Source organism: Peromyscus maniculatus, chromosome 11, assembly GCF_049852395.1.
Source record: "Peromyscus maniculatus bairdii isolate BWxNUB_F1_BW_parent chromosome 11, HU_Pman_BW_mat_3.1, whole genome shotgun sequence".
NCBI lineage: Eukaryota > Metazoa > Chordata > Mammalia > Rodentia > Cricetidae > Peromyscus > Peromyscus maniculatus.
The window spans coordinates 74,258,848-74,283,286 of NC_134862.1; the positions used below are offsets into that span (position 1 = coordinate 74,258,848).

The 24,439-nt window shown below is 46.5% G+C and overlaps 1 protein-coding gene across 1 annotated transcript; it reads right to left on the reverse strand.

The window, feature by feature from the left end:
* Positions 1-675: 675 nt before the first annotated feature.
* Positions 676-23,380, reverse strand: Tbx19 (T-box transcription factor 19). The gene is made up of 8 exons (XM_006988107.4): positions 23,051-23,380; positions 15,196-15,460; positions 13,791-13,925; positions 10,386-10,447; positions 9,251-9,312; positions 5,865-6,053; positions 3,108-3,243; positions 676-2,015 (listed from the first exon to the last, which is right to left on the reverse strand). Exons 1-8 carry the CDS (start codon positions 23,251-23,253, stop codon positions 1,721-1,723), a joined length of 1,347 nt encoding a protein of 448 aa, XP_006988169.3. The 5' UTR covers positions 23,254-23,380; the 3' UTR covers positions 676-1,720.
* Between the last annotated feature and the right edge of the window lie 1,059 nt (positions 23,381-24,439).

A 24,439-nucleotide genomic window follows, 5' to 3' on the forward strand; every position in this document is an offset into this window, starting at 1 on the left:
ATTATAGAGAGAGCCAAGGACCCAGTAATGCCAGGCTTGGCACCTTCAGCCTTAGAGCAGAGGGGTTTCAGCTGATGGAGTAGTGGCGGGACCACTGGACCTCGCTGTGGTGGGGCTTGAGGCCCCCTGGGTCAGTGCGGTCTGGTAATGTTGTGCAGAGAACTCACCACTCAGGTCCAAGCTTGCTTCTACACTGATGAGCATGGTCAACAGCGGGTAAGAAAATGAAAGATGAATGAAGCCATGGTTTACTCCTTAACTGCAGCAATGACCTTGACTGGAGCAGAAGTTGAAGTTCATGAACTAGACCTGAATAACCCCCATTCTCTTTCTCTGTTTGAAATAAGGAACTTCCTACCTGGCTTTTCAATCTCTTCCGAGGATTTTTGAAATGCAGATGCTAAATCTCAGCCCAAAGATCCTCTACCCAGAGGTATGGGACATACCCAGGAACCTATATCCCTACAAATGGTTCCAGGGGATCCCTAATAAGCTCGCTCATTCCCGTGTGTCATTTCGGTCACAAAGTTGGTTGTGCCTCAGATGAGGGAGACTGTCGAACCAATGTGTCCCTGGCTTCCACACTGCCTTGCTGCTCTGTCACAGGCTAGGGTCAGAGCTCCCCTTTCCGTCAACTCCATACAGTCCTTTTGGCAAACACACACTTCACACCCGTTCAACTCAGCAAATGTTTATTGGGCACCTATGGTAGTCAAGGCACAGTCAAGGCTATGGGCACATTGACGGGAAGGCTGGGTCCCACCCTCAAGAGGTTTAGAGTCGACGAGGGAGACAGATGCACTCACAGAAACACAAGGCAGGGTGAGGGGAGCTGTGTGCCTGAGGTAAGGACGGGGTGGGGGCGGGGAAGCAGGGGACAGAGAAAGATGAACATCCCCCAGGGCGATGAACACCGAAGTGGTTTTCAAGCAGTCCTGGCCAAGTAGGTACAATTCACACAGGCGGGACTGGAGAGAGACTTCAGGCACAGGCACAGGGAGGCACAGAGAAGGGCAAGTGCAGCTGTGTTCAGAAGAGGGGAAGCGTCTGCTTGACTGGTGCTAAAGGGTTAACGCACAGAGCTGGAGATGCAGAGGAAGGCCCAGTGGCAGAGGCTGGCCTTAGACTATGGCATCGCCTGAAGTCTCATTCAGGAGTCTTGTTCTGTAGGAAACGGGGAGCCACTGCTTATGAGCTAGTGAGGGAGTCAACCTCATTTCCTCAATTCCAGACACACTCCTACAAACAACCCGGGATGGACTTGAACATTAGCTTACTGTCGTTAACCTTAGAGACTCCCATCTCAAGGTCTTGAAGCAGAAGCCAGCTCAGATCTGACGGCCACACGTACTTTTCCAGGCTGCACAAACAAAGCCAAGGAGCAGCAGCCTCGCTAGGTCAACGTCTGAGTTTTCCTCACAACCCTGCAGCAGCTCCAGAGAACAGGAAGCAGGGGGCACGGACAAAGCCGACTTCACAACCTAAGCACGGTGGGGGTAAGCTCGGGAAAGCAGGAGAGCCGCGGGAAATGGTGGACACACAAGTAAAAGTAAAATCTGCATCAGCCAAACTAAGCCACTTTCTAGAAAGCCTCTGGCATCACCATGCAGCCCTCCAGCCTTCTGGGTGAAGCCGCCCAACTCGCTGGAATCAGCAGATGCGGTTGCTATGGACCCACACATAGACGGTTCTCTGCTGATAGAGACTCCTAGGAGCCTGCCTAACTATCCAACGAAGAGGGGGAATGGCGCCCACCTCCCCCTGGGCCACCCCAGCCTGGGAAGGGATGGGAGGCCACGGCTGTCCAGGTGGATACAGCAATGCTGGTGAGGGAAGGTTCGCCGAGGGCCTCCACACCGGCGGAGGTGGTTGCTTGGGTGGGTATCACGGAGGAAGGGGAGGTGCCGGCAGGGTTCCCAAGGAGGAATGTTCCTGGCGCACCGGCATGCACCTCTGTGCTTGCTGCGGCTGGGCCCCCACCTCCATTGCTGATGGTCCACAGGCATGGGTAGGGACTGCAGAGACAGAGAGACAGGAACCGGTGATGGTATTTCAGCAAAGAGATACTACTAACAAGCACATGTACATTTCCAGAAACCCTTGACAGTCAGAGGTGGGGCCAAGAGGGGCAGTGATAGGAAGCGGGCTTATGACAAGGACTGTGTCTCTAGTCTCTATTTCTGCAGAAAATCCAAGAGACCCAGTGAGATAGAGCAAATTAAAAAAAAAAAAAATAGGGCTGGATTCTGGTGCTGCCCCTGATAGTAACAACTTAATCTCAAATGGCATTTCATCTGTCTGGGACTCCCTTGCAGCTGCCTACGATAATAAAAGCAGTGAAAAGAAGGTTCTTACAGTGTATGAGCTGTGGTATGGCCTCCCCCTGGCCAAGGCAGGCAATGTGATAGATACGACCAGCAGGACAATGCCCATGGGTGACTCCTCTACCACTTTAGCTCTGTGACCTTGGTCAAATTCCTTCACATCTCTGAATCGCACTTTTTTTTTTAGTTTTTCGAGACAGGGTTTCTCTGTGTAGCTTTGGAGCCTATCCTGGAACTCACTCTGTAGACCAGGCTGGCCTCAAACTCACAGAGATCTGCCTGTCTCTGTCTCCTGAGCGCTGGGATTAAAGGTGCGTACCACCACCACCTGGCTGAATCCCATTTTCTATCTTCAAAAAAAAAATGAAGAAACAATTCTGCATAGCTCAGAAATTGTAGAGACTAAATTAAAAGGCAAATACGTGATGCTAAGCATGCAGTATTCTGTAAGTAGTGTTTTCTATCATCCTTACATGGCAGGACCTCACTTCTCAACTCTGCTCCCTGGTACAAAGCCTGGAGAGATGGACCAATCTCCTCACCATCTCAACCCATAAAATGCTGTAGCCATACAATGAAGAGCATATTGCTGAATAGGGAATTTATCACCACCCTTTCCCCAACCTCAAAAGAGTCACCCAGGTGCCACCTTCATTTCCTGCTGGCTTAAGGTCAGAACAATAACTTAAACTGATACATCCTGGAAAGCAATGCACATGAGTCCTCAGAGATACAGGAAGCCTCCAAGTCCCACTATGAGTGAGTTCCTGGCATTGGTCTTACCTGGGCCCTGGATTGATTGGCCCACTGGTGTGGGGTACAGACAGGATGCTGGCATGGGGTGTAGAGGATAAGGACGTCCAGCTGTCAGGTCCCGAGAAGACTTGCAGATTATTGCTTGAGCTTTCTATCAAGTTCACTTTGGGGAAATAACAACAGATCACTTGACAGAACATGTAAACATGGTGGCCAGTGACATCATCTCCCGGCAAAAAATAACTGCAGGCTATGTTACAGGTACAAACACTGTGTTGGTAACGTCTGAGGGAAACAGACAGAATAGGAAGACGTTTGTGTGTATTGAGTGTCAATTATAGACCAAGTGCTGCTCAATTTATAACCTTCTCAAACGCCTCACCATCATCGCTTTATAGACAAGGCTGGGAGAGGGAGGCCACTTTTCCCTGTGTGATGCAGTCTGCCTGACTCCCTTCATCATGTTTACCACCCTTCAAGAATGGACCACAAGAGCATCCTTCAAACAATGTCCAAGGGATGCCAAAGCCAGAGATTTCTGAGGTCTGGCCTTCCTTCTCCTTAGAGGTCCCAGAGATTTGAACTTCTCAAGAGAAGTGTCTCTCCACAGGAACAAAGCAGTGCTCAGCTTCACCTGTGTGTAGACTATAGACTCGTTGGATCCGTAGATACAGAGGATGGGAAGGAAGCTACCAGGGATAGGGAGGTGCGGGAGGCACACAGGTACAAGGGATGAGTCAGTGCAGAGATGGAGCACACAGCACATGGACTAGAATTAATAGTGTATGGTGGACAGGGGTGTAGCTCAATTGCTTACCTAGTGTGAATAAAGTGCAAGATTTGATCCCCAGTACTGCATAAACCAGACATGACGGTACACCCTTGTAATCCCAGCACTTAATGGTGGAGGCAGAAGGATCAGAAGCCTTGGCTACACACTTCAAAACCATCCTAGGCTGTGTGAAACACTGTCTCAAAATAAATAATAATAATAATAATAATAATAATAATAATATACTATGTCCTGAAATTTTACTAAGAGAATTTCTTTCTTATTCTTTCTTTTTCTTTTTCTTTTTAAGACAGGGTTTCTCTGTGTAGCCCTTGCTGTCCTGGAACTCACTCTGTAGACCAGGCTGGCCTTGAACTCAGAGATCTGACTGCCTCTGACTCCAGAGTGCTGGAATTAAAGGCGTGCACCATCACTGCCTAGGGAGATCATGTTTCATATTTTAAATGAATGTTGTTTTCCCTAAACATAGTAACGATTTCACTGTATGTGTGTGTGCGTGTGTGTATGTGTACAACAATACATTACTGTTATACACACATCTAATGTTTCCTAGACTAACTGTATATATTTTTTAAGAAAGGAAAGAATGCTGTCTACTTTTTTGAATCTTCATTTGAATGAATAGCGTATATGAAAGGGAAACACATGAAGAAGGAATGAGAGGGGTGGGGAAGAAGGGAGGAGATTCCTATTACCAACCTTGGTGCTAGGGCTCAAATGTGTCCCCCAAAGTTCATGCATTAGGAACTTAATCCCAGTGTAAGAGTCACCACTAAACGGGACCTGTGAGAATTCTCATGACTGGAGTAACACCATCACAGTGGAAGTGAATTCTTCATAAAAAAGAAGAATGTAGCCTCCTTCGCTCTCCTCTATGCTATAACACAGCAAGAAAGGCATTGCCTTCATCTTGGACTAGCCAGCTTCCCGGTGAGGGAACAAATTCCTTTTCTTTACAAATCACCCTACCTCGGACAATCTGTCCTGTGTCCTGGCAGCACAAGACGAAATCAGGCGGGGGGGGGGGGGGGGCTGTTGCTTTTCTTGGCTGGCACCTGTAGCCTCTTCAGTCCTGGTTCTTACATCTACCAATGGTGCCCCTCCTCCACGTTCGGTCCAGATCTGTCCCCCAAGTAGCCCAGGCTCTTTTACCCTTCTGCGTCTGCGTCTGCACACAGTGCTTGCTCCCCCGAAGCACCCTGCATCTCTGCCTGTGATGCCTATCATCCACCCTTTCATTCCTGTCCACTCCCACTTCTGCCCCCTCTGGGCATCCTTTTCTGCCCACCAGGCAGACCTACTTGCTTTTTCTTCATTCCCACAGTGCGTTGGTCTGTGTGTTTTATGGATTGCCTCTCAAACTTTAATGTGCTTACAAGCACCTGGGGATCTTGTTAAAATGCACGCTCTGGCCCCAGAGTGGAGCCGGAGACACTAGAGAGCTAACGAGTTCCCAGGTGATGCTACAGCTGTGAGACCCACATTAGGCCACTCACTCCCCTGTATTGTGATTAATTCTTGATGTATTTTTATAGCTCCTCCAGGGAAAAGGCTGGGTCCGAATCGCCTTCCTAAAAGAGGGCTTGGAAGAGAGATCTGTGTGCTGAGCGCAGGAAAAAAACCGAGAAGCAAAGTGAGGCCCTGCTCATTCCCAGTGCCATCAAGCCACATGTTCTCCACAGCTGGCAGCAGTATTGAGGCTCCAGGGACAGCCGCCTGAAGAGCACAGGGACAGACCACTGATGACCAGCAAGCCTTCTGCAAATGAAAAGCTCAGGTGTCACTGAGGAAGGACAGCGGCATCTCATGTCATGGACTTCACTCATCTGTTGTAGTTAGTGTTGGCCACTCATGTTAGGACAGGGAGCTCCACAGTGGTCAAGTATCTGACCATTTTGTTCATGTGCCTGACCTGTCTTCGGGTACTTCTTTTTAGCAGCTATGTACCCCCACGGTATATGCCCAAGGGTTTAATTAGCAGAACTACACACCTGAGGGAGAATGGTTTCTATGCACGTACGCAGGAGGGTAGGGAGCCTGCCGATGTCCTCGGAGGCCAGGGTAGTGCTCACAGCCGTGGTGGGTGTGGGGAGCAGGCAGAGGCAAAGGCGTAGCATACTGGTAATTGGTGTTTCCTGCTGTGCACATGCCATCCGGATTAGAAAAGATCCAGCCTCCCACTAGAATAGACAAGAAGAAAATACAGAGACTTTCCACACCAAAATCAGACGACAAAAGTCACTCTGGCTTAATTAAAGCAAACGTTAGTCTAGGAAACATTAGATGTGTGTATAACTCACTGACGGCAGATACAAGGGCTGTTTAATCTGGTTACAGAGGAAGAGGAAAGGTCCCTTTCTCCTCTACCCAGTGGGAAAATGATGTCTTCCAGCAGGAGCCTACAAACAGGATGCTGAGAGCACAGAAAATGGGAAATAGCTAATTCTGTACAACAAACCTTTCTCTGAATTTTTGGAAACCCACAAAACATTTCATGGAGATGGTTGGTGAAGATTCTGACCAGAATGCCTGACTTTAAGTGGGTTTCTAGGCAAAACTGAGACTTAGCAATGTGAGCCCTGAAACAAGAAGCCATCTCAACTGAAATGACAAATGGATGCTAGACAGGGCCACAGCTGCTCCTTAAGTACAGTGGCTAAGGATCATCACCTAGATCACAGCAATGTGAAAATGGAGCTGGGTTGGACTGGAGAGATGGCTCAGAGGTTAAGAGCACTGGTTGCTCTTCCAGAGGTCCTGAGTTCAATTCCCAGCAATTCCCACATGGTAGCTCACAACCATCTATAATAGGATCTGATGCCCTCTTCTGGGCTACAGGTATACATGCAGAGCACTCATATACATAAAGTATAAATAAAATAATTTAAAAAAAAAAAAGAAAAAGAAAATGGAGCTGGGTATGAGAGTCCACTCTTCCTGCTTAAAATGTTTACATATAAGTAAACAAAGTATGCAGTATTGTCCCCAATCCCTTTGACTTCTTTATTAGCTCCACCTAAGAGAGATCAAAATAGCCTGCCCCAAAATGTATGTCTTTAGTGTGCTCTGAAACGGTTCTTCGGGGGCCTTCCACACAGGGACAGCCCTAAAAAGCTGTCCTTGTGGGGAGATCTAGATGTGTAAAAACATCAGCAGCAGTTAACAGGCTTTCCCTGGGAATCCCCCCTTCCTGGCCTTATCTGGACCTGCCCAAAAGTCTTTCACAGAACATCACAGATTCATCAGAAGGCTATCGTCTGTGCAGCCTGACCTACAGGATGGAACTGCTTGCTCCCCTGCTGTGGGATAATGCTTTTGTACACTGGTTTAATAAAATGATGATTGGCCAGTAGCCAGGCAGGAAGTATAGGTAGAATAAGCAGACAAGGAGAATTCTGGGAAGAGGAAGGCTGAGTGAGGAGACGCCAGCCCACCGTCCAGGGAGCAGCATGTAAATGACACACAGGTAAAGCCACAGAACACGTGGTGACATATATAGATTAACAGAAATGGGCTGAGTTTAAGTGTAAGAGCTAGTCAGTAGTAAGCCTGAGCTAATGGCTGAGCAGTTTTAATTAATATGAGCCTCTGTGTGTTTACTTGGGTCTGAGCGGCTGCTGAGCACACAGGACACAGGAAAACTTCTGGCTACGCCCCCTTCCCTCTTCCACAGCAAGTACCATCATCTCCCCACCCTACCTGCAGAAGCCTTGAGGATCTTACTGTAACCCAACATACTATTTAAGCGTCAACCGTGTAGCCCTTTCCTTGAGTCTCAGGTTTTCTGTATGGCTTTCATATTCTGGCACGTTTATAATTTATAATATACTTACATTTATCAGTCTATTTCTTAGATTAAAATTATAGACACTTTAGAGAAAATTTAAAAACTTCTCTATATTGATTAATAGAATCAGGATTCAGGTGTTGACTAAGAAAAATCCAAAAATCAGGATGAATTCTTGACAAGAACAAGGCAGAGCCCTCCCCCCAAACCCCCCACCCCAAGGCCACTTAGTTTGCCCCATGATGTCTACCCCTCAGGATATTTGCTGAGAACATTACAGCTCATGGATACTGAGAAGATATGGGTCCACACTGACCCTGACCTAAACAAGAAAGCATTTGACTAAAGTCTCTTTAAAAGGCTTTCCTAGCAGCTTCTCTGTGAGACTCTACCAGCACATCAGCATAGAAGATGACTTGCAGTTTGGAGACAGGAAGGGGCGAAGAATTCCAAAGCTTTCACATGGCAGCAAGAATCATTCTCAGCAATCCACTAGCATCTGAACTAAAGAGTGTGTCAGCCAGAATATGGCCCACTGAATCAACTAAGCAGGGCTCACATGGCTCACAGAGCCTGAAGCAGCAAGCAGGGGACCTGTACAAGTCTGCACCAACTCTTCTACATATATGTTATGGCTGTTAGCTTGGGGTTTTGTGAGACCCCCTAACAGTGGGAGCAAGTGTGTCTCTGACTCCTTTGCCTGCTCTTGGGACTCTTTTCTTCCTATTGGGTTGCCTTATCCAGCCTCCATATGAGGGCTTTTGCCTTGTCTTGTTGTATCTCGTTTTGTTGTGCTTAACTGTTGTCTCTTGGAGGCCTGCTCCTTTCTGAAAGGAAATGGAGAGGGAGTGGATCTTGGATAGAGGGGAGGAAGGGAGGAGCTGAGAGGAGTGGAGGGAGGGGGAAATGTGCTCAGATGTATTGTATAATAGAAGAATCTATTTTCAATTACAAAGAAAAAGAAAAAAGGAGTGTGTCAAAAGGTCAACTTTACTCCCATGTCACTGCCCTAGGGTTACCACAGCAGCTTCAGAAGTCTGGCTCCACCGTGAGGCCTCTGCTGTGCTGGGCCATGGAGAAAGTGGTACCACCAGGAATGTCCTCCAACCCTACCTGAGAATCCCCAGGTGTGATCAACTCCAGCCCTCCCCGCCCTCCAGGAAACTCAGCCACATCCTAACACATGAGGCCACAGCCTGCTGAGGCCCTGCAATGAAGACCCACTCCAACATCAGCAAAAATTAAGAAAATGAAAAATCCAGGATGAAGAAGCAAGAGTGGAGAGTCTGACAGGAGAAGAGGAGCCCGGATGTCTGTTACGGAGCTCTTATATGAGAGCTAGAGCATATGAAAGGGATTACTTCCATTCATGGCTCCTACATGAGGTTTCCTTGGGCCTCGTCAGCCTATGAACCTGGCTTCTCTCTAGGAACTCTGGAAAAGGCATAAACCTGCTTCGGGTTGGAGAAATAGTTTATGGGCTCTTGATTCGGACTAGGCCTTACACAGTCTTGACGGTCAAATGAACTTGAAGGAAAATGGTGCCCTGTGCGACCCACATGCCTCCCACACACTGTCCACCTCACTCACAGGGTGAATAGGTCACATGCTGGCTCTCAGAGACAGCCTCTGGAATGTCCTTTAGGTGGTTTCTGAAAGAGTAATGAAAAGTACAGAGTCTGTTACAGTCCAGCATAAAGCACATAAAGCTCTCTGCAGAGGGCGATAAACATCTTGGAATAAGAACAGTCAAAGTTGCTACCCTCCCCGGGTTCACTTTCCTGGAGGCACTGAGCCCAACGTTACCATGACGATTTTACTTTTCCTTTCCTGTCATTCTTACAGCCATCACTTTTTATTTTGATCTGATTGATTTTGTGATTCTTTTACATGCCTGACAATATGCAGACAGTAATGACAGCAGCTAAGATCTGCACAGGGTTTGGGGACAATTCCATGTGTGATAGACTAGATCATGCCCCAGAAAGTCTCTAACTCTTCTCCTCACCATTGAGAAATAGAAGCTTCCCATGGTTTTTTCACTTTTCTTGCATTAAAGGTAACTTTTTTAAAAAAATTGAAAGCCAGATAGTGGTATACGCCTGTAGCCCCGCTATTCCAGAGGCAGCAAGATAGAGTCTTCAAGGGCATAAGGAGATCCTATCTGAAGGGAAAGGGGGATTATTAGAACCATATTCCTGGGTTGGAGATCACAGCTGAGATGGGAGAATGCTTGTCTAGCATGCACAAAGTTCTGACTTCAATGCCCAGCACCACATACATGAAACACCACATGCATGCTTGTCACCCCAAGCACTTTCAAAATGGAGGCAGGAAGATCGGAATTTTAAGATCATCTTCAGATATACAGCAAGTTCAAGGCCAGCTTGGTCTGCCTAAGATCGTGTCTCAAAAATTAAAATAAAACACCATACCTAGTCTTCCACGGTTGGGTAAGAGCCGAGAAAATTATTTAAAATCTAAATCACATCTTCATGTGGTTATGTTACATCCACTAATCCACAGGAAAACAAGGCTGATAAAATACAGTTGCTATAGGAACAAACCATTGTGATTTGTTTTGAATTTTGTGGAGTTTCTTCAGCGCTGACCTGAGCGTTGCAGCCTATTTCTAGCGAAGGCAGTTCACACACAAGCTCTGCTCAAGAAGCCCCCCGTTTGTAGAATTCACTTCACAAGATCTCACTGACACCCTTGTACTCACCTCTCCTTGGCATCCAAGAAGGCCTTGGCGAACGGGTTGTACTTGATTTTGAGAGCTGTTATCTTGCATTTGCAAAGACAAGAAGGGTTAGTGAAGCAGCCAGAGCCCTTGTCTCCCCCTGCGAAGAGTTCCCTCTTTCCTGTTCTCCCCGCTTCCCTTGTCTCACTGTTCACCACTGACTGCTGCACTGTGGGACAGAAACGGCAAACGGTGTGCCAGGTGAGCCAAGCGGGCCCAGCGCCAGGGATCAGTAAAGCCTGGCAGGGCCGGCCCACCAGTCCTCCTTTTCACTCAGTTTTCATTTGGATCCAAGAGTCGCCGAGCCCCTGCCACAAACAATTCCCTTCCCTGCCACACAGTGGGGAACGTATCTATCGCAGGTGTGATCCCCACATCAATTACGGTATACGGTTCAGCATCAAGTCCCTTGTTCTCATGGAACCACTTACCCACAGGCCACGTTAATGCAAAAACACATCCTCCATTCCCATCCACTGTCCCTCTGCATCATAAAATCCACTCAGTAAATGAACGGGACAGATTCTATGACATGTATGTGTTAATATGTAGCTTTTACAATGAAAAGGAAATATTAGACAGTTATAAAGAAAAGTGAAAATGTGAAACTTCGCAGCTTTGATTATGCGTTCTCTCTCTCTTTCTTCAGCTCCTTCTGTCATCATGATACAGAGACACGGACATACACAAAGACAGGCAGAGATAGAGGCAGAGCTTGAGACAGAGCTGGAAGCAGAGAGAGAATGTCTGTCTGTCTTTATCTCCCACCAACCAGTATATAAGTGCCTTGAGAATGATGTGCATATCTGTTTTGTTCATTACAGTGTTTCCAGCACCCATGATAACAGTCAGCATGTACTGGTATCCAGCAAATACTTTTGAAGAAAGCAAACAAAATAGTGGTGTCTGCAAGAGCCTATGACTCTCTATGTGGAGAAAAAAAGTAAAATAAAAGCATAGCTCTATCTAGAAAAGGTAAGAGGGTGTAGGTCAGGACAGATGCCTTGGTATTTCTCTTGGCTTAAGCCTTGGGTGGAAAGTGAAGCGAGCACTGGATGCGAAGGAGATTTTTGGACTCTCTCAGCCAGCCCCACACCTGCTCAACTCCCAGGGAAGCCTTGTGAGCAGTAGGGGGGTCTGGGCTTAGATTATAAAATAATCTAGCTTGATCTCCAGGGGATATGTTCAAAGTTAAGGAATGGCTAAGTCAGGCTGGGGAGTTTGCTGGAAAAGTAGCCACTGCCAGGCAGTTGGTTCAGAGAGAACTGTCTAGCACCTGTGGCATCTCCCAAGTCGGTAACTGAATGACAAGGGCCAGGGGCTAAGAGCGAGCAGCATGCAGATAGGCAAGGATCTCTGCCTGGGCAGAAGAGCCAGGACACTTCTCTGAGACACAAAAGACACATGGTCTCTCTTCAAGCCAGACTCCTCTCAGAGAGAAGTGGAGGGGACTAAAAAAGGCTAGCTGAGAGACTGCGGGTGTCATCTTGAAAGACAGCACCCGTGGGAGGCTTGGAGGAGATTCTGCTCCCCCTGGCTGACTGCCAGGCTTCTGCCGAGAGCCTGGGTTACTTTACAGAACAGCATCTGCACCCCCTCTGCACACTTGCCCTTAAGCTAGGTCTGCAGCATCTTTCCACCTATCGAAGCCAAGATGCCAGTTTCCAACCTGATGGCACCAGGGCCCTTCATAGGAGACAGAGCACTGCAGATTCTAGAAACCATGCCTGGAGATGCCAATCCTGGTGCCTGACTCTGTTAAAGCCTCCACATAAAGAAAAGCACGTTAAAGCAGACATTATCGTTTTTTGTTGCTGATAAGATTGCCAAGGGCCAACGAGGTTGCTTCTGTGCGGGGACTGTCAGTGAGATGCCCTTTTCAGGTGACGGACTTGGCACATTGATCAAAATCTTCCACATACAGTCAGTCCTTGTGCAGAACAATCCTGTCTCTAGGTGTTCACTACTAAGCCATCTATGATGGATTACCCAGCACATTCACTGCGGCATAATTTATAATAGAAAATAAAACAACTTAAGTTCTGCTGGGGACAGGAGGCTGCTCACATGAAATGTCATAGACCTGTATAATCAAATGCCAGAATGATTATAAGAAAAAGAGATATGCCTGAATGTAATTTCATAGAAAGAGATCCACTATATATTATAGCAGTTTAAGGAAGGAAGGAAAGAAACGTGGACTAAACGTTTACAAGATGAACCAATTTATGTGAAGAAATCTCTATGAAAAAATCCTCGTATATATCATAGCAAATGTGGGGGGAACACACTTTACAGCCGGTCATTATAGCTTTCATAGAGAGTGTGCCTCCAAAAGCAAAAGAAAATGCATTTTTCCTTTTCATGTTTACCTTGTATACTCTGCTACCATCCATTATATTTTTTTAAAATAAACCTATATTATCTTTCATGTTTAAGTTTAATCAAAAAGAACCCAATGTTTCCTAGTTGTTTTTGATGATTAGCAGAGCTACCAGGCCCTGGAGATTGAGATGGACTCAAAGCAGATCACGGAGAGGCCAGGCTTGGAATTCTAAAGACTCGATGTTCAAGTAGGAAAAAAAAAAAAAAAAACCTGACTGTGCTCAGAGAGAAAAAACTGACAAGCAGAACAGATGGCATCATAAAAACCACGGGAGAATACACATGTCAACCCCGCAGGCCTGCTTCCAGAGCAGAAAGGAGAAGTTGCCCACCACCCTACCAGCCCACACTCCTCTCAGACACATCAGCTTGCTACCAGCCAAGCACGCTGAGGGGCCCGAAACAAAGACTCGGATTTCTAACACAACTCAGCGGTTTTCTAACTCGAGAGAACTGTCTGGTCGGCACCGGGAGGCTGCTGTGGTGGGCTGTCGTTGTTCTGAGTGTGTCCCAACGGCCCGCGTGTGAAGGCTCGGTGCTCCCTGGGAGCTGGCAGAATATTTAGGAGGTAGGACACTTAGTCAGAGGCCTTCAGATCACTGAGACATGCCCTTGAAGGGAATTTGGGGAAGGGTTTCTTTTTCCACTCTACAAACGTAAAAGGGTCCCTTGGACTGTACTGACGCCTCCAGAATGATAAGACAAAGGAAAACTTTCTCTGTATTGTCTGTCCCCTGCACCTGTAATAGTGTCAGAAAGCTGACTAAAACATGGGCCTTTAGCAAACAGACGGGCATGAGAGCCTCTGCACGTGCCTCACTGCCTAGCTTGATCACTGTTGAGAGTGTCTGAATCCTCAAAACTTAAATTCTGTTCAGTCTTGCTCACTGGCAATAAAAAGACTCCCCACCAATTCTTCTGTGCACTTCCATGTCACAGTCACACACACACACACACACACACACAGGGCACAGGTGTGTGCACAGGCACACACTCCCTTACCTCCTCGTTCTGATAGGCAGTCACAGCAATGAACTGGGTTTCAGGGAAGGAGCAGTTCATGACCATTCGATGGGCGCCTCCAACACGCACTATGTGAACCTGGGGCTCATATTTATGCAGAGAATTCAGCATTATCTGTTGAACGGGAGGGGGGAAAAGTTTCAAAGAGCAAAGCTAAGCCTGGCATATCATAGTTGATCATCCAGCCAGCACCTTGGGCTTCCCCCAAGCTCAGCACCCAGCCCAACTAAGAACATACACATGAAGTCCTATGTGAACATGAGTGAGGAAGCGTTTTACAGACACTCCCAGCAAACATCACACGGACCCTCACACTTGACCAGAGATGGACAGCCAAAGTTAAGTTTTCACTCGTCTACCCAAGTTCAGGCTTCCATTTTCTTGCTTCCTCTGTGTTCAGCACGACAATATACATTTCAATCTGTTTAAATACACATCTGTTCATATATGAAGAGTCCCCAGTAGCACAAAATGTTAACAGTGCCTATAGGGTGAGGAAATCTAATGTCAGAGGGCTATATAAAATTTACTCTTATGATTTGAATAAAACGCTATCGAAAGCCTTGTGCTGTGAGATATAGCAGGGCAGGAACAAGCAACCTTCAGATCTGCATTTTAATAAAGACTATTCTGGCTAACACAAAGCCTGGGATTGCATTACTTCTGCCTCCTAAACTAGGCACAGGCTCAGCACAAACCAAGCAAAACCTGGGGGCCGGGTAGAGGAGCAGCAGGCCTTTTCCCCCAAGCCCCATCTCCAGGGCCTCCAAATAGTCTGCATTTTATAAAGCAACTAACAGCCTTACTCAGGGAGCTGGATTTGCAACCTACCACAGAAATGGAGGAAAAGAGGCTCCACATCATGTTTACCCTAATTGGAGATTTTAAATAGAACCTTCCTTATTTAAGGTTTGTTTGAATTATTTTATTCTAAAAAAAACCAAAGCTGATTCAATATTCTATTGATAATTATCATAATGCCCAAGCAGAAGAAGTAATTATTTCATTTAGGAGCAGCTTTTTATTAAGGTATTTGTCTATTGCCAACATGCCACTTACACCAAAAAAAAAGGGGGGGAGAGAGGAAAACAAAACCCTGGTACCCACAAACATCTCCCTCCCTGGGCTGAGTAAAAAGCACCCCACGCAAGACAAAACGGGAAAGAGCCTGATGATTAAGTAAACTGGTACACTCTCTCATTCTCTTACCATCAGGAAGTCCATTAAAAACTGAAGCACCAATTAAGAGCTGTTTATTCCTGTTTACATTTGGACTCCAGGAAATAACCGGCTTCTGTGGGCAAAGAGGCTGGTGAGGACCCCTCTAATTGCCTAAATGCACCCTTGATATTTCTTGATGGGTGTGCGGGGCGGCCGCGCGTACCTGCCCACCTCCGTTGAGCTTGTTGGTCAGCTTCACTTTGCTGAAGGAGATGGGAGCTTTCATCCAGTGCGCCCCGAAGTTGGGGGAGTCCGGGTGAATGTAGACACAGCTGTGGCTAGAGACCTCGGGCTTGCCTGCGGGTACCCATTCCCCATTGACATACTTCCAGCGGTGACTGTCCGTCGGGACAAAGTCCAGCAGGAGGGAGTACATGGCATTGGGGTCCAGTCCTGTAACACTGATCTTCAGGACAGGGAACATCCGTCTGAAAGAAGCCAGAAACAGCCACAAAAGGGATATTAGAGGATCCCTTCCTCCTCTTGCCCCAGAGGCCTCTCACGCCTGAGGAGACCCTCCATGGAATGATCTGGAAAGGAAGCTACATAGACAGCCGCTAAGACCACAGCCCTAGTTCCACCAGAGCCTCTTTTTATCAATGCATTTGACATTGGGGTTTGACTGTAAAACACTGTCCTGTGTGTTAAAATCTGCAGAGCTTCGGGTCTAGTCATTTCATACAGAAGGGCATACAGACAAGTGAGTCCTCAGATGCCGAGTTCTCAGACAGCTTTCTCCCTAACAGCCTCATGCCATAGACCTGCCGTCCCCGTCCCCAGACTCAGATGGAACCCTGATTGTACACAGCTGCATAGCAAAGACGGCAGGAAAGGGGATTTTGACGGAACAGTTAGGGTTCCTTTTCTGCAGGACTTCTCAGAGCCTTCCCATACCCATGCACACCATGAACACAGGGAGGGGTGTGCACACCCTAAACCCCACCTGTCTTTGATCATTTTGGGGGGATCTCTGTTCAAGGCAAATACTTCTTGATACGTAGCTATGAATTCACTGGCCCATCTTTAACCCTCTAGGACAATGCCGATATTCGCATCTATCTAAACATCTGACTTCTGATGCTATAGCTTTTTCATTCCCCACAAAGAGAAACCACATAGCCACCATGACTCCGTCCCCCCAGTTCTTTCTAGACTTCCTGTTTCCAGAAGGAAAAGCCAAAGGAAGTGGTTCCTGGCAGCCAGGGGCAGAGTTGATACTGCCTATGCTTCCAATGTCCAAAGTGACCCAAGGTAAGATTTTAGAATAGCAGCAGGACTGGCCAGCTGGAGGTCATGAGTCTGAGGGCACAGTGCCAACACTTAGCACATTCACCAGGTCTTGGAATAAACACTTCATGAGAATCAACTCACTGAGTCCCTACGACATTGTAAAGCTGCCCTGCTGTGATGTGAATTTCAATAAATGGGACAAAGTATGTGCATCAGAAATAAGATGTCTAGGGGAGAAAATGCCTCAGACAATGTGTTCCCAACCCATATTCTTGGCTGAGAATCACATGTCCCCCATCACGCCCCTCCTCAAGATGACGCCTCTTTCAGGTCACCAGGAAGGCTAGTGAGGCGGCAACTTCCCTGTTCTGCTTTCTTCTGCTTTGTTTCTTAATGGAAGCAATAGATCGGGTTTTCCCCATTATTTTCTCTTGACATCAGATTGAACTATTCCTTTTCTCTGTGTATTTAACGTTTTCAATTATTTTAATAGTATTGGCCCAGTGTAGATAAGAGCAGTTACTGAACACACAAGTGTCATTTGCAAAGGAACATAAATGTGGGCATCAGAGAGATGACATAGAGATCCATGAAGTCGTTTTAACAGCTGGGAAGACGGTTTGTTCACAGGAGGTATGGTTGCGACTGGTCTCTGTCTTCTGGTCTCAAGCTTTCCCTAAAGTGATACATTTGGGGTTTGTTTGGTTCTTCTTCTTCTCCTTCTTCTCCTTCTCCTTCTTCTTCTTCTTCTTCATTTTACATTATTTAAAAAAACCTCACAAGCGTGGAGTATGGCCACTCACTAATAGTGGCAGAAGCAAAGTGAAGGGAATAGTTAAGCTTGTGAGGCAGAGGCAGGTGGGGTCTCTGCGAATTCAAAACCAGCCTGGTCTGCATAGTAAGTTCCAAGCCAGCCAAGACAACATAGTAAGACCCTGTCTTACAAAAATAAAATTTAAAAAAAGCACAAGTGTGACAAATAAATTGCTGTTTTGTGAGCTAAAGTTTAAAAGTACCATGAGGGTATGTAGCGTCTGTAGCATGTTATTTTAAATAAGAGCAAAATCTGCAAAGCATCTCTGTTCCCCGACACTGAGCACAGAATGATGCACCTGCTCCGGATGACGGTATAATATCAAACCCTGGGAGTTTTCTCACTTACCATTAACAAGATAATTTAATGCAAGGTCAACTTCCGATGATAATAGTTACCCTATGCACCCAGGGGTTAGCAAATGTTACACCTCATTTAAGTCTTCCTTCACCACAGGGAGGCGTTACTACACCCCTGGTTTAGTACAGAGGCCCCAAGGTTCCAATAAGCCTATCTGCCTAGAGACTAAAAGAGAAAGCCATATCTGCTGGGACAAAGAGAAGGAAACACCCCATAGGGTGTCCCAATAGGTTTGAGCACACCCCTCAGTCTCTCAACTCTATTGTGTGAGGTCTCAATCACAAAGACCCATAATGGCATTTCTTCCTTCTTTCCAAATTCAGATATACTTGATATTGTCAAGAAGCGTGACTGCACAAGTAAGATGCCACTTCACAGCTTCAAGGACAGCTACAGCAGAAAAGCAGGACCACAGAAAACGTTGGTGAGTGTGGAGAGACTGGAGCCCCTCTTACAGCGCCGAGAAGGATGTAAAATGGGGCAGTCACTTTGGAAAATGGTCTGTTGGCGTTACTATTTAATCTTGCAATTCCACTCCTCGGAATGTATGCAGGAAGAATGAAAACACGTGATTACACATATGTCATGGCAGCATTATTACAAAAACAGATCCATTGAATGATGAACAGATGCAGAATATGTTATATCCATATGATGGGGTGTTATTTGGTCACAAAAGGTCTGCAGTTCTGCTGCATGCTACAGTATACGTGAACCTTGAAAACATGGGGTTAAATGAAAAATCTTCACAAAGAATCACATGTTGTGTGGTTCCACTGTTTGGAATGACCAGAATATGTAAATCTATAGAGGCAAAGAGAAAACTAGGGGGTCACTGATGCCTAAGGGACACAGGATTCTTTGGTGGGGAGAACACAATGAAATGTCCTAAAAGTCAATTGTGGAGGAGTCACAATTCTGTGAATACTCTAAACCCATTGAACTGAGTGCCTTAAATGTAAGGGTGATATGTTACATGAATCATACAATAATGCTGCCAGTTAAACAAAGAAGCCTGGAAAGAGGTCTTATATAAAAAAATGATAGAATGATCAACTGTTTTATACCCTTTAGTGATCCATTTGCCAAGAACTTTAAAATTATTCTTGGTTTTGAGATCACCACCTGAGTGAACTAAACAATGCCATGTGATTTTAATTTCTATTATCACAATGAGGAGTGAATAAATCCATCAGCTTGCCGAAGGTCTTAGAACCAGACTAGACCTCCCTCTTAGCCAAGCTCTTCTCCTTCCATCTCATCTCCCCTTCGCCTTCATTGTCTGGACCCACAGTGATCTCGATACATCATCTATGACCTGTGGTCATCATTCATGGCAAGGGTTTGCTATCAGGGATGAAATCCACTTCTATTCAAAGTGATTTGTTTTTTGTTTTGTTTTGTTTTTTGAGACAGGGTTTCTCTGTGTATCTTTGGTGCCTGTCCTGAACTCTGTAGACCAGGCTGGCCTCCAACTCACAGAGATCCGCCTGCCTCTGCCTCCCAAGTGCTGGGATTATAGGCGTGTGCCACCGCCGCCCGGCTCAAAGTGATTTTTTTTTCTTCCATTTTCCCCCAGAGCATGAATAAGCACAGAAAGGTTGAGAGTCTTAAGGAGTTTAGAAACATATGACTCAGCCTCTAACTCACAGAGTTATCAGCACTTAGTTCATCCTCAAAGTCTCCTCAAAGAGAAAGAGAGAGAGATGGACAGGAAAGAGGAGAAAATAAGACAATGTGAACAATTGGTCCCCAAGCTTGATGGCTCATGGGTATTGAGTCTACCCACACACTTGGCTGTGTTTTTGCTGGGAAGCTAATTGTCTGGTTTTTATCTCCCCAACAGCAATCTTGGGAGATAGCCCTGCTGGAAGGGGCTGGCAGGAGACAGGAAGAAAAGGGGAGGCGATGAGACCGACTTTACAAGGAGAGGAAAAGCTGAGGCTGTCCAAGGCACCACTCAGGAGGTCTTGCTCAAAAACACCTTCTTCACTCTCCTCACCAAACAGGAACAGTCATCAGATGCTCACTAGAGCTGTCGGGGTTGAGGGATGTGCGTGCGTGCGTGCGTGCGTGTTCGTGTGCATATGTGTTGTATAACTACGAAACACATGGCACGAGAATGTCGCTACATGAAAGTAAGCAGGCATAAGCTCGGCTGCAGTTGCCAATCACGTATAAGTCAGAGGGAAAAGAGCAGTAACGTTAGCAGTAATGTAATCTGGTTAGAAGCAGATTACGTCGGTGCCTATGATCTTCCTCTCTTGTGGTTATATAAAGTGTAGAGAAAATAATCCACGGGCTACCCAGACATGGAGATATCTCCCTGAGGTATGACCTTCCTTTTCTGACTCCCATGCTGCCCTCACTGGAAACTGCTGGCAGGAGCTGAGCATCACCAGCACCCCCACTTATTCACAGATTCCAACCCTGCATTCCCAGCTCTTATTTATGATCGTCCGTAAGCACCGGCTATGTCAGAACATGCTTCCAGGTTCTTAAAATCTGTGCAAGGTAAATTTAACTAACCCGGAATTATTAAACTGCATGAAATATACGTGAAATACAGCACTTGGCTCTCCGGTGAAGGTGTTTATAAGTAAAGGAAGCCCCTGCATTGGGTCTGAGCTCACAGGCTACTGGCTCGGCTGCTCAGGAGGCTGAGGCATGCGAGATAAAAACTCAGGGCCAGCCTGGGGTTCCAAGTAAGTTCAGGGCCAGCATGGGCAGCTTGGTGAGATCCGTCCAAAGAGGGCTGGGGAGACAGCTCAATACTATATCACCTGCCTAGAAAGAAATAGAAAGAAATAGGGAAGAAAGGAAAGACATAAGGAAGGAAAGAAGGAAGGAAGGAAAGAAGGAAGGAAGGGGGAAGATAAGAAAGGAGAAATGAAGAGAGGAAAGAAAGAATAAAAAAGAAGAGGAGGAAAAGGAGGATGGGGAGGAGGAGGGGGGAGATTTGATTTAGTTACCTGTATAGCCGGCATTGAATTTTTTTCTGCAACCTAACATATAGACTTAAAGGATGGAGGTGAAAGTGAGCACAGCTAACAGAGTTGTAGTTACTACTATATCTGAAAGCTCACAAAAAACTAACGGCCGAGAGTGTGGTTGTTGTTGCTGTTTAATTCGTAATGGGGAGAAAAGCAGAAAGAAGGGGAAAGACAGCCGTGGGAGCTCGCCTGCTCAAGGCTAAGCATCTGGAAAACTGCGTCCGTCAGTGGCGCACAGCACCAGGGGCGAAGGCAGCTTTCCCGTGGAGAGGGGCCGGCGACCCACCTGCTGAGGAAGCAGTTTGGAACCAGGAATTGGAGAAGACACAGGCCTGGGCAGAGAGGAGTGTGTAAAAAGGAGGCATGGGGGAGGAGATGGTGGGGTGAAGGGAAGGGAGAAGGGTGTAAGGAGACGAGGAAACCAGAAGGCGTGGTCTGTGGGAAGAACAATAAAGTCTACCAAAATCTGAATCTGACAACCCAAGGGGAGTGCGAGCAGGTCCTGAGCAAGCTCGATCGATCGATCGATGTTCACACAGCAGTTTCTTACAGGTTCATCTTCTCGCCTCATCTATAAGGTAGAGCATGCTGTCCAAACTCTGGGGGAAATCTTGACTCTAAAGGCTCAGCAGACTTAAGGTAATTTAAGAAAAAGGTTTCAATCACAACTAAGAACGACTTTGGCCACAAGTGCACTGTTTCCACAAAGAATAATTTTCACATAATTACTAGGAATGACTTTAAATATAAATCATTTTAAACTTTAAATACTGAAAGAAATTTTACTGGGGTTTTAAAAAAAAGGTAAGAAACCTCTTTTCAAAGGGCAAAGGTACGTTCTGCTATAGTTTACTATCAGATTGAATTTAATAATGTCTGAGACTTCTATTGCCTTTACTAAAACACTTGAACCATATTTTAATGTATTGGTTGTAGTTATTTGTATTGTAACAGAGGGCCACTTTGATGGAACACACAAGCAGAATGCTCCACCCACAACCAGACATGATTAATTTTACAATTGCATCATCACTCATCTTTGAAAGAGACTAAATCCACTTAAGAATTTTTTGTTTGGTTCTGTTTGTTTGTTTGAGACAGGGTTTCTCTGTAAATCCACTTAAGAATTTTTTGTTTGGTTCTGTTTGTTTGTTTGAGACAGGGTTTCTCTGTAAATCCACTTAAGAATTTAGAGCAATTCTTTGAACTTAAAATTATTTTCTATCAAGAAAAGAAACAAGTGAAATTAAATTTTCAAATATTCAAAGCAATAAAATTTATGGTACACGTGTGGGGGTCTGTTTAGAAGGGGAAAATGTCTTTATGACACAGGTCCGTAGCTCTGCTACTGCAGAGTTTATAAAATGACGTATTTACAGTATAACTTTGACTCACAGAGCAGGTTACTGTCATGCCACAGCCCTCGGGTCCATATTTTTTCCGGCTGTACAAGGAATAGCTCATTTTACATACTGCGTCTTATTTGAAATTAGAAAGCTAAGACACTGGGAACGGAAGCACCTTACTCAAGGACAAAAGCCAGCCTGAAGTTCAGCTGGCTTCAACTTTTCTCTATAAGCCAGATTTCTCTCGAGGTGTCAGAATAAGAGTCCTGGCTCAACCAACATCACCGCAAATGTCCTTCGGTGTTGCGTACTTTTGTGCCCATGGGTACCAAACGATTTGTGAGCACCATATCGGGAGTCAGCGGGGCTGAGCAGCGAGTCTCTTTCAAAACATTTGCATCTCCTCTGCTAAGTGCAAGCTTTCAATATTGCCTCAAAAGCCCCTTAACAGACTCGGCTTCACAGAATCTGAGAAATACCAGCAGAGAGCCTTCCCTATAATCCCCACTCTTTGCAGGGGGGATAAAAGGAGAAATCTCTTCCCTGAGACAGGGTACTAAGGCTTCATTCACTGTGAACGTGCCAGCTTTCACACCGTCACACACACACACACAATCATAACTGAACACCCACCCTCAAGGAAGCATTTTACACACTCCTCTCTGCCCAGGCCTGTGTCTTCTCCAATTCCTGGTTCCAAACTGCTTCCTCAGCAGGTGGGTCGGTGGCCCCTCTCCACAGGAAAGCTGCTTTAGCCCCTGGTCCTGTGCGCCACTGATTGAGTTTTCCAGACGCTTCGGTTAGATCGGTGAGCTAAATCTGCCCTTTCAATCCCAGTCTTCATCTAATCAAAATTGTCTGACACCTTTGCTGGGCTTAAGAGGAAACTGTCCGGTCTGCAAATAAAATCGACTTTCACGTTGTCTGAACAGGGCTGTGCTCACGTCTGCTCCAGGGAACACAGTCAGTCAAAAATGAATACCAGTTTCTGACAGTTGAGTCCACCTCCCCCGTGCATGGGGCATGGCCCCCTGCAAAGCAACCCCCCACTTAACGTGTGTCTAAAACAGGTGGCTCCATCTTCCACTGCTCTGAGGATCTCAGAGAAATTAATTAAGTTGGCTGAGTGACAGCCAGCTGAGACCGTCTTTCTTTAAGGTGTTCGGTCAGAGCCTAGTGCCTCTGAATGAAGAGTGGCAGCTTCGCCATTCCCAAAGGTGTCTTACCTTCCTCGCCAACCCACGGCCAGCCCAAGCAGGATGCAGACAAACTCACCTGCCATTCTTGGTCACGATCATTTCATTCGTAACTTCCTTGAATCTCTGCCAGAGTGGGGCATCCTCCAGGATGATCTGAAGTTGCTTCTCCGTAGGATCTCCCTTCTCCCTCCCTGCCTGAAGCTCACTTTCCACCACGTTGAGCAGGCGGGACACCGTGCCTTCGCCAGCCTTCTGTGTGCCCAGTTCACTCATGGCCATAGGCCCTGGCAAACTTTGCTGAGAGCCGTCCCCAGATCCTTCCTCGCCTCACTTGCTGGCTTTTCAACCCCAGCTGGCCAGTGACTGGGAGTAGAAGATGTCTTGGCTCTTGCTTAAGCTTCTAGTATGACACCCCTGAAAGTCTCCAAATTATGCCGCCAACCTGTTAAGCTTCAGTTGGGGAGCACAGTAGAGTGGGGGAGAGGTGGAGAAGAAAAGGCCCTCTCTTAATTACTCACTGGGTCAGGTGGGAGTCAGCCTGGCTTTCCCATTGGCTGCCGTGCCTACAGTAGACGTTTAAGAAGAGTACTCCATCCAAATTATCAGGCTTTTATCTTGTTGTACCTGAAGAGGTCTAATCGGTGTATTGAGGACCATTTTCCCGTTAATTAAAATTATTCCAGGCCCAGACTGCAACAATCAGGCAAATCATGTCTGTGTATGAATTGTGGCATATGGCACCTATAGAAAAGGAGGTGCTGTGGGGATCAACAAACTTGCTGCCCGAGTGAACTGTCCTGATAGAGCAATCCTTTGAACTCCCTCGGCCCTGCGCTAGCGACTTGGACAGATGTGGAAGCCCTGGAGAGAAGAGCACTCTGTGCTGAAGGTCAAGGGCTCTGTGCCAACATACAAGACCTGAGAATAAAGGAAGCTTCTCTGTGTGCCATGCTCAAGGAACTGAAATCGGGAGGAAAGAAAAGAAGGACCTCTTTCCACTAGGGGGCTCCTCTGGTCACCTGCCTCCTGGCTGCTCCCACCCACAGTCACACCCTACTCACCTCAAAGGTCCTTTGCATCCTCACCAAGCAGAGCTTTGAACTTTGACCTTCCTCCCTAGAATCCAGGACCCTAATTTCTCTTATTTCCAGTGCTAGTGAATAGGAGGAGGAAAGTAGTTTGTACCCAATTATTCTAAGAAAAACTCTGCCCCTTGTGAGTGAGAAGTTTTTACATCACTAGGCAGAGGGATGCAAACCCTTGTTCCAAAAAGCATCTGGTTCCCTTTTGGACAGCCATGGCCAATACTATCCTCCCAAGGTGAGTCCCCCTATTTCCTGAGAGGATGCAATTAGTAGAAGCATTTCCTTTTACTAAAGATACAACACGTTGCTAGTGGATGGGAAGGGGGAAGCCGTGGAGAAAGCAACCCCACGGCGGCTAAAATAGTCCAATCCCCAGCGGA

Bases quoted from the DNA above. Each gene is read 5' to 3' on its own strand.
- Tbx19 (XM_006988107.4), bottom strand. From the start codon at position 23,253: ATGGCCATGAGTGAACTGGGCACACAGAAGGCTGGCGAAGGCACGGTG. The intron at 9,313-10,385 runs GTGAGTACAAGG...TTACTCTTTCAG, and splicing joins TTCTTGGATGCCAAGGAGAG to AAACCACCTAAAGGACATTC. The intron at 6,054-9,250 runs GTGAGTGAGGTG...TGTCTATTCTAG, and splicing joins GCATGTGACCTATTCACCCT to TGGGAGGCTGGATCTTTTCT.